The following is a 14,196-nucleotide window of genomic DNA, read 5'->3' on the forward strand; positions in this document are numbered from 1 at the left end:
ACTGCTTGACAAACACCTAATCAATCAGTTTCACGTGCCAACCTGGTAGCACATCTTGACCTGTGCATGACATAAAACTATTGCATGGGTCAATTTCTTAAAACCCAGACCAACCTGATCAGTTGGACTGGCTTGGACGAAGACCACCCAAAAAAATGGGGTGGTCCAAGCAAAACCTAGTATTTGAGTACACCCTGCCCAAATTGTACGAGTTTTCCAATCCAAATGCTGAACCGTCCAACCAGGGTGGGTTTGGGAGATCTTGTTGGTTTGTGAATAATTGGTTATCATTTTTTTTAACTTAATAAAATATCTAATTTCAGTAGAAAGAATTGAAAAACATAATTGAAATTTTATAATTACCAGTTAGAACTTGAGTACGGTAATCTGGATTAGAATTCTGGTTCCTAATTACTTAAAACAATTTTCAATTTCTAATTTACTTAAAATTTATTTTACAGAAAATTTCAAGTAGTTTCTTTGGTAACTTCTAAATGCTCGAACGAGAAAAACTTCAATACTTCACTCATGTGATGGATGATACATAGGCACCGCAGAATTGAGTGGCATACATGTAATCGAATTCAACCATCATGAACCAAAATTCACGCATACTTGATTATTTGACCATAAGATTGGCAAAATTTTATTTGATAGTTAAAAATGAAATATATCCAATGGTCTATTTCAACCAAAAAAAAAAAGTGTCTACAAATCAAGGGTTAGGATTGTTCCACCAATCTGATTTTGGAAATGTGACTTGGTGAAAGCGGATTTCATAATCTAGTCGGTTTAATTTGAGTTGATGTATGCCAATCACGTATACAACTTTGTAGTGCCTGCATATCAAGTGCCATGCTATACAGAGTATCAAGTAACTTTGCTACTCTGAACTCTTTATTCGTAACTCGTAAGTAGAAAAGATCAGATACAGCAGTTGCATCATAAATAACAGCCATTGTTTTTTCGCCCAACATGTCAGATTTCTAGAATATCACATCAGTCAAAAAGGTGGGCCACACCATAATGATCTCCTCCTACGAAAAATCAATCCGATCCACTCATCGATCAAGACAACATCAAAATCAACAGATAACAAATGGTAAAAATAATTTGTAGTGTAGGCTACATAGCGTTTAACAAACGCTACATATCGTGTAGTGTATGCTAATTAACATGTAACACAGGCTATGCGTGATTTAAGCTATTTTCATGAGCTACATAACGTGAAAGCTAAGCTATGCTACGTAGCATATAAGTTACGCGCTACGTAGCATACGCTATTTAAAACAATGGTCTCAATGGCCACTAAGCATTTTATAAAGCTAATCACCCAAGTGACTAGGATAAATTTAGTACTTGTAGCTCTGTACTGTCCTCATGGGGTCGTTATCAGCAATTGCCATAATGAGGTTGGCATATCCGAGCCTTAGGTCATCTGGGAGATGCTTAACTTGTCCATAGTCTAGCAAAGCAACCTGGAAAAAAGCAGTTACAAATAAATTGGACACTAGTTATGGAGATGAATAAGTTCATAATTCTGAAAATAGAAAATGAATATAAAAAAGGAATATGTAGTGTTCAATCAAATAATCTCAACCCAACAGATTGTGCAAGGGGCACAATCTTTTGTTGATTCAAACCATTTACTTGGTGGCCCCATCGTGGATCAGAGATGCCTCAAAAAATCTTTCCACCACATGATCATAATCATCCAACACCATCCAATTAAAATGTTATGGCAATCCATTTGCAAGCTACAAATTTGATGGCTAGGATAATCTGATCAGTAGATATTGGGGCATGGCCCATCCCATGATGGAGCCGACCAAATGTATGGCTTGGAGTACCAAAAGATGGACCCCACTTATACGTTTTCAACCAAAAAAATAAAAATAAAAAAATCACTTCTCAATTCAATATCACATAACACATTAAAAAAAAATGCATCCAAAGAGCACCAAGATGTACATACTAGTATCTTCGTACCACAACTAGTTTATGATTGGTAGTTTGTTGGCCTATCTCATCATTTTCTTCAATTCTATATCGTCAAATACATCATAAATTGAATTCAAAAGAGAAGCATAATATCCATATTATACTCTTGATACAAATAACTAGCATATGATGGTTAGTTATTGTCAATGCAAAGCAAGCATCACACTAACCCTTAAACCGAATCCATCTACACCTTCCACATCTTAACTTCTAGTCCTAACCAGATATTTCAACAAAATATTGAAAATGATAAAAATATCTCTTAATCCTATCACAACCATATCTGAAAGGGTGGCAATGGGTCGGGCAACCTGCTCTGCCTGACGAGCCCAACACGGCTTTAGACCAACCTTGGAACTATATTAGATGGCACCAATGTTGTCAAATCGCTTAAGCGATTGTATGCGATCAACACGGTGTGATCGCTTATGTGACCGCATAGTTTTTTTAAAAAAAATAAAATCATAAAAAATGAAAATTTTGGGAAAATCTATTTTTTTTATCATAAAGATTTCACTACTCCAATCAATTTTCAAACCAATTTATGAATATTATTAAGTATATTACCTATACTATCCAAGCTATTAATAACTAAAAATTAACAACTACTTATTAATAAAAAGTAAAAACTTAATACCTTTATTAATAAACAAAATCTACATGGTAGAAACTACTAATCTAATAACTATATATATTGTTCCCTCTCCCATTATGGCACATCACCACCATCACCATCATGGTCGTCATCATCAGAGTCATCTGTTTCTTCAACGTACACTTCATCTTCTTCTCTTTCTTCGTTATCTATCCGCACAAGTTGCCCATCCACATCTAATGGTCGAGCATCTTCTTGTACTTCTTCAATCTCAATATCATCATTGTCTTCTCCTTGACTGCTAGGCTTAGGCCTCGTGCTACTGCTCACCCCTCTAGCTACTCTTCTCCGCCGTTGAGATTGAGAACCTTCATCAAGTGCCAATCCATAAGCAGCGTCTTCGACTTGGGCCCATGTAAGGAACTCTCCGGCAAAGACTGGATCATCTATCTCCACAAGCCACTCACTATCTGCCTTCAAATCATCTAGGCTGATAGGATCATAGAATCCAGGCTTTTCTCACCTAGTCTGGAATCTTTCTCGCAGCTTCTAGTTATACTAGACGAAGATTAGGTCATTGAGTTTCTTTTGTTCAAGCCGATTTCTTTTTTCTTTTTTTTTTCTTTCTTTTTTTTTTTTTTTTTTGTAAATTTGTATGCCATTAACACTTAGAATATGTAATATTAGCAATTTAGCATTGAAATTTGACACTATAAGTAAATTATAGAACTTTAAGTTGTAATTTCTAAAACTCACTGACTCAAATGCACTCTAGTTGTGCTCACAACCGCTCGAAGAATATGTAAGCCGAGAATTCTCATGGCTAGCTTCTGTAGTACTGAATCCCTCCTAGTCGGGTCAACTCCATTCATAGATCACCAATTAGCTATGCAAATACGTTTTAAGTTAGATACTTTCTCACTTAGACTTCTTACATTGTAAGTTGTAGAATTTCATAGAATAAATTGCATAATTACTTGGCAATTTCATACTTCTACACCTGATAAAAATCTCTCTTGACCAAACCCTGTACTCTTCAAGTAGAAGTCCAACTCTCGAGATATTTTATCATGTTCTTCTTTGTCTGGAACCATTCTTTCTAAAGTGTCTAGAAATCCGACCATATGAAATGTGGCTATTGCAGCCCTATCGGCAGACACAGAATACGGCCGAATTAAGGATGTAGGCAGCCGAATAGAAAGGGGATGTCATTTGGTTGCCCCATCTAGCATCTATAATGTTTAGGATAGGTTGGTAATCGCGTTCTTTATAGTTGAAGTGTTTCATTATTTTGTTTCTAACCCTCTCCATCACATCATAGATATAACCCATGGGTGGCTTTTCATCACCATCCATCAATCACAACAAACAAAAGGTTCAAATGATTTTAAGGCCTTTACCACTTGAGTCTAAAAGTGATCAGAAAGAATGGTTTGTTGGATTAAATTCCCTTCGGCCTCCTTTGATCATAGTCAATTATTCCAATCGGCCGACACTACAAAGGACCTAAGTTCAGCTTTCTTTAAATGTAATCTTTGTAGTGTTAATTAAGTTGTTGCGAATCGGGTCACGACTGGATGAAGCAAGTTGCACCCAAGGTGGTTTCTCATGTGATTGAGAATAAGGGCATATCTGTATATAAAAATCGTGATTCTCCTAACCTTAGCAATTACTTTAAGATATAACCTACCTATATCTTCTAGCATTAAATCGACACAATGTGTCGCGCATGGTGTCAAAATAAATGTCGCCTCTTCTCCATAAGTTGGCGACCGGCAGCTACATAACCAATTGTGTTATCCGTGATAACTTGGACAACATATTCCTCTCCCACATATTCAACTACACTATCTAATAATTTAAATAAATAATTGACTATGTAGGAATGGGCTGATGCATCCACAGACTTTAAAAACAGTCCCAATTGAACAATTTACAAGTTTATCAGTGTCCGACTGGATCTATCGGTACATCCATCGGTCATTAACGAACAACCATATATTTTCTAACTTTCTTTGTATTCAGAAATAAAGCTTTTAGTAAACCCCACCTCTTTTTTAGGAAACTCTCCCTCACTGCATGATAGGAAGGGGATTTCAAGTCAGGTCCAAATTGACCTATAGTTTCCACCATAACTTTAAAACTCTTCATTTGCACGGTGTTAAAAGCAAAACTAGCTTGGTACAACTATTTTGCAATGTACTGAATCGTGGTTTTTCTATCCTTCTTCTTATACCAGTTTTCTAAAGTAGTTTGTGCAGGTCTCTTACTCCTTTGGTCAACCACATCTTCTGGATGTGGTCTACAGACCACCACCTATCCATAGGCCCATGCCCATGGGCTCTTTTGCGGCCGGTCTAGATCGCCCATGGATATAAGTGGTGTAGATTCATACAAAACTACTACACTGATATCCTCATAAGCTTCTCTCTCCATAAATTCCTCTTGCATAGTCATTGTGTCATGTCTTTTCCAAGCATGCTTATCCATGAACTCCATGATTTTCCTATGGATCTCCAGAGTAACATTGGGACATGCTCTTGCATTTGCTCTTGATGCATGCACATGGTGTTGTTTATGCCAGCCAATGCCACCGGAACATATGAATCTGCATAGGTCACACACTACTTTGGACTTTTCACCGACACTTCGATAGTACCCGTACTTGCAACCCGGGTCATTTGACTTCGACTTCAAAGTAGAAGAGCCTAGCAGGGTAAAAGTAGTTGACTATAGTATCTGTATGAGACTATGAGTGTGTATTAGAAATTTAGAATTTAGACTAGAGTCCATTAGTCTAAGTACTAAACTAAATAATTAGTAGTAACTAGCAAGTAGTAATAGGCAAGTGCTAACTGCTAAGTAGTAAGTAAATACTACTGAGTACTAAATAAAGTAAATAGTTTAAAATACTGAGAGAGAGAGAGAGAGAGAGAGAGAGAGAGAGAGGAAGGGAGGCAAGGAGGGAGGGAGAGTGTCACTTGTATGGTTGTGGAGTTACAAATACGATTGTAAGAGAGAGAGAGAGAGAGAGAGAGAGAGAGAGAGAGAGAGAGAGAGAGAGAGAGAGTCTTGTGACTCTTGAATCCTTGGAAATTGGACGTTGAAAGTTGTTGAATCTTGATAAGTCTTGAAAGTGAATCTTGACTCTTGATTCTTCAAAGTTGAAAATGATCAAACTCTTGAGTCTTGAATCCTATAAACTAAAAAGTACAAACTACAAACTACAAACAAAACAAGAAACTAGAAATAATTAAACTAGAAACTTCAAACCTAAAATAAACTAGAAACTTGAAAGTTGAAAGTTGAAAAAAACTAGAAGTGTAGAATCTAGAAACTGTAAACAACAAAGTAGATAGAAGAAACTACAAGTTAACAAATTACGATGAAAGTATGAAACAAACTAGAAGACTTTGTTCGGAGACTTGAGTGTGTGATTGCCACTTGAGAGTTGAGACCTGACTATTGAGTTGACTCTTGAGTTGTTGAGACTGGAGAGTCTCTTCTTGAGTTGAGTCTTACTCTTGAGTCTTGACTACTGAATCTTAATAAATGATAATTCTAAAAAGAAATCAAGAACAATGGATCACACAAACACAGGTTAGAAACTTACAATAGAGATTAGAAATTAAAAAAGTTAGAAACTTAGAATATGAGATTAGATTCTTAGAATGGAGATTAAAAAATAGAATAATAAGATAATAGAATTATAGAAGAGATAAGAGAGAGAGATAGAGTGAATAGCATAGAGTGATTTAATCATTGATTCTTTTAACTTCTTAGTTCTTGAGTCCTTGACTTGATCTTGAATAGTAGAGAAAAAGACTACAAGATTAAGACTAAGAGAGAGAATGAGGGCTTTAGAATGATGTATGAGAGCAAGAGAGTGTTTTAGGATGTTTATGTTGCAAATGGAGGAGGAAGTGCCTTTTTATAGGCAAAAGTTCCGAAAATTAAAAAAATAATAATAATAATAAATTAATGCTCCAACGGTCAGATTTCTAACCATTGGAGAGTATGCAATCGCATACGCCATAATGTGATCGCTTTATGAGATATGCAATTGCATACCATCCATATGGCATATGCTATATGGATGGCATTATGCAATTATGTGATCACATACTCGCTTATGCGATCGCATACTCGCTTATGCGATTGCTTTTGAGAACATTGACTGACAACATTTAGAGCTTAAGAATGATCTCACTCACTTAAAGGAGTGTAGAGATCTGCATTTTAAAAAGTTTATAGTGGGTTGGCACTTTGTTAGCGCCCCTTTGAGTCTGTGAAGAAATGTTCCTTCTACAAAGCCCAGAGGTCGGTGATCTTTAAGGGAGTTCAGTAGGTCAATACTCCTTTGAGAATACCAAAGGTTGGCACTCGTTTGAGAATACAAGAAATCAACACTCCTTTTGAGGACTTGCACTCCTTTGGGAATCCGGGACACTAGCACTCCTTCAAGAATTGTAGCAATTGGCGATCCTTTGGAGCTTAGCCTAGACTGATGACCTTTTGAACTTACTCTGGCCATCAGGAGTTGGATTATTACTATATTATTGACATCCTCTATGGTCAAAATGGCATGGTTAAGAGCTTTAGTCTCCCTAGCCCTGAACAGTATATCTAGGTCTATCAATGACTGAATCAAAGGGCTAAAACAATACCCATCTCCATACAGATACTACCCATGCAACTAATTCATTCGTGAGAAATATTCTCAATAGCTCTGTGTTGATCGGTATCTAGACAAAGCCATGTGCTCCCCATCTTAGTTCCACTCCGAATAATTAAAATTTGGACCTTCATTCAGTCATACAATCATATGCTAGACAAGATATATTGACCAACTGTTAGATAGATGATAGCTAAAGTCATGTTCATTGCTAGTCAATTCTTTACTATTCTATGAGATGAGATTTATAAGTTGTTACTTTATAATCAAAGGTATTTCCCCGAGGATTGTAATTAATGACTTGTGCCAGACCATAGCCAGGAATGTAAATAGAACTTAAAAAAATAATGTAAGCCTTTCGATTTGGCATGCTTCTCTCTTTCAAATATATCGAGGAATGCTTATAAATGTCTTTGATAATATCAACAGTACTCACAAACACATGTAAACAAAGAGGCGACTCAACTAGGGATCGAACCCAGAATCTCTAATTATGCTCCAAGTAGTGATAGGGCTTCTTTCTAAGCCGCCCTTGTAAGGCATTCTAAAGCATTGTTGATGTATTCAAAGCGTTCCAAGTTAAAAGGCCCTACAGTGTCATATGTGACACCAAAGAGGCGACTTTCGATGGGAAAATCCCTCCTTTCATCTATAAAGAACAACTTGAAATGACATGTACATGTCTCTCTGTCTACTAAGAATAATATCTTTTTTAATAGGAATTCTCAGTTCTTCGTCATAGTGAAATTCTCAAGAATACATGGCATCATCTATAGCCTTCACCTTCTTTCTCCCATCTAGTAGCTTTGGAGTAGCATACCTACTAGATACAATGACTGCAAGCACATTCCATGAGGAAGTCAATTCAACAAAGAAGTTGATTTCTTTGTGTAGAGGCTAAAGTTTGTTGTACACCTAAGACCTAATCAATGATGGATGTTTTGATAAAGGTCGGAACACACACGACGACCAAGACTCCTACAACAATGAAGGTCGTGCGGCCGTTGAAATTCGAAATGATGAACCCAGGTGTTGTTAAACACACCCCTGCTTCATTCACCAAGAGGTTGAGAGGGGTTGTATTAACCTTATCTGAGATGCTATCAATTCACCTTCAAAGACTTACTCTCATCAATACTGTCACCACATTTCGTCAAAAGATTGTTGAACAAAAATTAGGACTTGCGTCAGTTAACCCAGGCATTGTCCAAAGAATCCCCAAGATTATCGAAATATCTCCAATATTATTTGTATCTCTAGCTCAACGATACCGATAACACTGGTAGCGATACTAATAACATTGGTAGTATCTGAAATTCCAGGTATCGACGATGTATTGTCAATGTATCGGTATCGTTAATATTTTCGACCATGTAAATTCCAAGTGTCACTTGTATTGCCAATGCATCGGTATCGCCAATGTATGACCAATATTTTCGATTGTGTAAATTCTAGGTGTCACCAATGTATTGGTGATATTTCGATAATATTGCCAATGTATTGATATCGCCAAAAATCTTTTTATTAAAAAATAAATAAATAATCCATTTTAAATTTTTTTTATGGGCGCATGGTTGTATGTAGTGTTCAATTTGTCGACGATAATATTGATAAATATCGCGATGTTATCGTTATCGCAACATGGGTGATATTGAGAGTTGGAAGCAAAGGGGAGAGAATTGATATATGCTCCACCTAATGATCCATTATTTATAATAATCTCAACATACAAGGTGATAAACCCAAATTAACTCCTATAAAATCCAATCAAATCAAAGATACACAATAAGGTTCATTTAGTATGGTGCTCTAGATGTACACAAAGAATTGTGTACTCTAGTAGTATGGTGCTCTGCATGATCATAGAATTCTATAATCTAACGCACCAAATACAAAGATTAACTAAAACTTCGTAGAGTGGAAAATTTTTGTCCCCAAGTTTGGTTCCTCTTTGTGACATCTCAAAAGCTTATTGGAATCATCACCAAAGCTTTGTTAAGGGAGTAGTTTTGGTGGCTTAAGAGCAAGTTGACCATCACATTATTTTGATGTGCTATGAGGGTATATTTGTGATTGGTAATTCAAAAAGATTTCTAGTAAATCCTTTAGATCATCTTTAGCATATCTCTGGTATCTCTCTATGTTTGAGAATCTTCCCACATAGATTTGATAAGTCTATGAATACCATGCTAATGCTCTCTCTCTCTCTCTCTCTCTCTCTCTCTCTCTCTCTCTCTCTCTCTCTCTCTCTCTCATACCATGCATCTCTCTCTCTCATACCATGCATCATTCACAAGGAAGTGGTCACCTCTAGAGTTGCATTGGGCCATTTATCCACCTCAGGTATATCAATTTTCTCCGGAACCCTAGGGAAGTGGGTCATTACTCTCCTGACATGATGACCTCCCTAACTTAATGTCATGTCAAGGACCATATCTCACTTCCTTTGTCAGCAGCAATATTTGACACTTTTCCAAACCAATCATGACACCAAGCATTGGCAGTCATTTGAGGAAGCTAGCATGGACTTTGTGACTTGTTAAGGTCTGCAGCCTAGGGAGGAGCATGTCGACTTCTAGAAGCATTGTTCATTATGATGGTACCCCCAACCTTGGCCAACTCTAACAATCAATGCAAACTCCTCAGGGAATCTCACCTCTTATGATCTAGCTCCCCTATGGCAGTTTTCAATCATTAACGCTAGGGGGCATCCAGAATACTCACATCCAAGAGGAAGCTCAAGCATGGCTTCTAGTGAATCATCTAGGGAACATGCATCAAGAACAGACTGGTCACCAGTAAACAATATAAAACCAAGAAAAAAGGGGTCTTAGTTGTTGCATTCAGTCGAAGCTCTATTACCTTGCATCTCCCAACTCCCTGCCTACCATTTTTTTTTCTTTATCAACTTTGAACAATATGGCCTCCCAGCAGCCAACCACTTTTATTTACTGGGCGTTTGGAGCATGGTATTAGATGGGATTAGGAGGGATAGAATTGCATTTGGTCCCGTGCAATTCCATCCAACATTTGGAGAGGATGGGATTAGGTGGGATGGAATTACGTTTAGTCCCGTGGAATTGCATTTGGTTCCATGCAGGATTTCCGTGGATTTTGAAATCCACTACACATGTGGGCCCCACATTGATGCATGTGTTTATACATGCCGTCCATTCATATACACCATTTACACGTGACATTTTGGTAATATATGTGTAATAGTGAGCGACATTTGTTGTGAATTTGGTCCTTTGATTACGATTCCATGGTCCACCAAATATGCTTTTGCTTAATCCAGTGTTTTCCCATAGCAAAAATTTTATCCCAAACATGGGATTGGATGGCTACAATCCCATGGTATTTCCAGACACGCAATCATTGAGCAATAATGATGTTAATCCCATCTAATACCATTTAATACCATTCAATTCCACGAACCAAACAGGCCCTTAGCATCCATACTCCAAACCTCAGGCAGTCTAGCCTCCTAGCAACTGACCAATTTTCTTTAGCTTTAGTACTTTGAAAATCCATTGAGCCTACAAACTCATTTACCTGTTTCTCCTCTTTTTCTCTACTCAATCATACACCATGTACACATTTTCTACTCTTTTTCTCTACTTAAAAGTTTTGTGATTGAGCCTGCATCCTCCAGCATCCTCTTCTGCTTCGTATTCTCATCGACCTACAACGAGTCGCATCTTGTACACCCTCCAAGGATTTACGCACTATGGAAAAATTATCGTAGCCCACTTGTACAGTCACCTACTCAGTTGAGCAATAGTGTTTCTCTTGGATCCATATTTTCTGTTTGAATTCTACACTCAAATCTGTTGCACCCCTTCAGTCCTCTAATATGCACAAAGCTCAATATTCTCCACAGGGCCAGGTAGCCTGGGAACAACTAGCTCAAAGATTCTTTGCACCAAGATATTAGAATCTCGACTCTCCTTTATTATTTCATACAACAAAACCAGTTTTGATTCAAAGAATCAGCTCAGTACATCCCAATTCACATTAAATATAGCTTATTCCTGCAATAAAACCAACTAATCAAGGCACATAATATAATATGTATGAGACAAATCAAAAGAACAAGAAATGAAAAAGCTTTTTTTAAAACTAAGCATTAGTAGCTCACTTGCCTCCGAGTCCTTACAAATCAAGATATTTCCAGGATGTGGGTCTGCATGGAAAAATCCACTCTTCAAGATCATTTGACCATAAGCCAGTGTCAAACTTCTCAAAATATTCCTACATCAGCACAAAATTTCCAAGCACAAGGTTACTATCTTCTTTTAACGAAACCTATAGTGAAGCATAAGGACTCACCATCAAACTAAATCATATAGAAAGTGGAATTCACTAAGCTTATTTCATATATAGAAGAATTCATTGAGGGAAGAAATAACTTATAATTATCAAAAGTCTAAACAATAAGGGAAAGGAAATTTTCATACTCTCTAGGACAATGTAGGTGCTTACTGCTTTGCTGCAGCTGCAATCTTACCACCGGGATTTATGCCTCTTTTAGCCATTTCGTTGCCAAGATTTAGGATTGGGATCCCTTCTATAAACTCCATTACTAAAACCTTCCTAAACAGGCAGAGAAACACTTGGTGATTAAGTGTGTTCTTGGGTCATAGATACAAATTCAAACTCTGGAATAGAATAAACAATAATGCTTGACTCAACTGTTAACCCCAAATGTGAAACCGATTTGGAAATGTTACAAATGGACTAGAATAATATGTTGATGTTACAGGTACCTTCAAAAAATGACTATAAACAATTCATATAATCTTCATACAGTATACATTTAAATGAAATACATTTAAATGAAATATGATGTAGCATGATGGAAACTATCCTAGGATGCAAGATGAGAGATCAATTACACATTAATTTCAGCAATAAACATGTAAAATCAGGCATATCCACATTATTGATTCGGAAATTCAGATTTATAACACGAAAATCCTAGGTTATCACATACGCGGTGCACGAAAATATAAAATAATTTAAGAGTGGCCTACTTGGAAGTTGGGACTTGCAATCTAGCGTGGGTAGTGCGACAACCACGTGAACAAACAATGATGCAAGCAAAATTCCGGTTTGGAAAAAGTTTCACAAAAAATTCGGATTTTCATTAGGATTTTGTATTCATGGATGGAGATTTAGGAATGGGGTTTTTAGGGATTCAAAAGATCTAGGAATTATGGAGTTTCGGAGGAAAATCAAAGAGGAAAAACCCCAAATGGGGGCCCACATGTGGCTACCGTACGGACGCACGTGCGTACGTGCATGTGCCCGTGCGAGTCCACATGTGGCTAGGTAAAGGGGAAGAAAGAGGAGGATTGAGTGGGGTTTTGATGAGTTTAGAAGGTTGTAATGGAAGGAGAAGGAAGAAGACAAGAGAAGAAGAATAATATTTTCTGATGAAGAGAAAGAGGAATGATGCACCATGGGGAATCCACCACCAAACAAGCCTCTACCATTCCATAATTCAATCGGAATGAAGGGTTTCTCACAAACCCTAAAACACAATGAGAAAAATTCCTTCACACAAGAGAACTTCTCTCTTTTAATTTTTTCTTCTCAATAACTCCACTAATGTTGGACGCCCGCCCCCCATGTGCTTTAATAATTAAAATTTTGGAATAATTACAACTATGCCACTCACTTAAGTGAAATAGCCCATCATCCAAAATAAGAAAGCTAAAATACTTATTACCAATCTCATTCATCAAATAAATCCTAAAAATAACAAAATAAAATAAAATTAAAATTAAAGAAAGCAAGATCAAAGTCCAAGGGGCACAGATCTAGAAAATCTGGTGGCCCATCTCTGATTAACAAGAACCAACGGTCAGATTAACACTAAATAAAAAAACCTATAACTAAAATGGTCTTCTAAGCAGCCCACATACATCATTCCAAAGTGGGGTCGTCTTGATGCACGTCTAATGCATGTGGGTCTTTAAAATGGTCTGGCAGGCCCCATCTGGAACTCGTCTCCTATCCACAAAGAAAGTTGCACTAGGTCGCCTCCGTCTTTGGTACACCCGAGTACATCCTCTGATGTCCCCATCAATTCTCCCCAACTGAGAAGAATTCGCCACTGGCGAAATAAAGCTGTGATAACGCTCAAAGAAGTCAGGGTCAATGCACTGGAACTTGCTACTGTAATCCTAGTATTGTCTAACTCCGACCTGCTCTTCCACTTCACGAGATATTTCTGATATCCTCCATGGCGGGTAGAGACCACTTGGTGGTCCAGAACATCCTCGTTCTTTTTTTTCCGACCCGGTAGTGATGGAAGAGAAGGAAATGGGTGGGAAGTAAAGTCTAGTAAAGGGCATGGGTTGGGGACGGGGTCAGGAACACCATCATTTGGGGTATGAAAAAGGCTTGCAGGAGGGTTAGAATGTGTGGGTCCGTCACAAGGCACAAGGTCCTCCACGTTGAATGTTGCACTAATGCCCATGTCAGATGGAAGATCCACCACATACACATTAGGGCCCACTCTTGTAAAAATTTTATATGGACTTGCACTGTGAGCATTCAATTTCCCCACGTTTCCCTGTGGGAATCGTTCGGGCCTAATGCAGACCACAATGTAGTCACCCACCTAAAACTCCTTAAACCTACGATATGAATTTGCAGAGATTTTATAATGGCAATTACTAGCATTAATGCGCTTCTTGATCTCACTATGCAAATCATGAATATGTCGTGCAAATGCATTTGCAGACTCAAATGGCCTATGTGAAACAGACATGGGTATAAGATCTATAAGCGTTCTAGGCTTGTACCCAAATACTATCTCAAATGGAATCATTCCAGTTAACCTATTGATGGAATTGTTGTATGCAAACTTGGATATGGGCAAAACCGCATCCTTAATCCTAATATGGCATCCCAC

General features: G+C 37.5%; 1 protein-coding gene across 1 annotated transcript in view; it reads right to left on the minus strand.

Moving 5' to 3' along the window:
* Positions 1 to 14,196, minus strand: part of LOC131239891 (uncharacterized) — an 86,662-nt gene that overhangs the window by 24,278 nt on the left and 48,188 nt on the right. The window contains exons 7-9 of the mRNA XM_058237800.1: positions 11,757 to 11,867; positions 11,417 to 11,525; positions 1,360 to 1,478 (exon numbers count right to left, since the gene is read on the minus strand). Coding sequence (XP_058093783.1) covers positions 1,360 to 1,478; positions 11,417 to 11,525; positions 11,757 to 11,867 — 339 coding nt within the window. The remainder of the gene's footprint in view (positions 1 to 1,359; positions 1,479 to 11,416; positions 11,526 to 11,756; positions 11,868 to 14,196) is intronic.

This window comes from Magnolia sinica, chromosome 3, assembly GCF_029962835.1.
Source record: "Magnolia sinica isolate HGM2019 chromosome 3, MsV1, whole genome shotgun sequence".
Taxonomy (NCBI): Eukaryota; Viridiplantae; Streptophyta; class Magnoliopsida; order Magnoliales; family Magnoliaceae; genus Magnolia; species Magnolia sinica.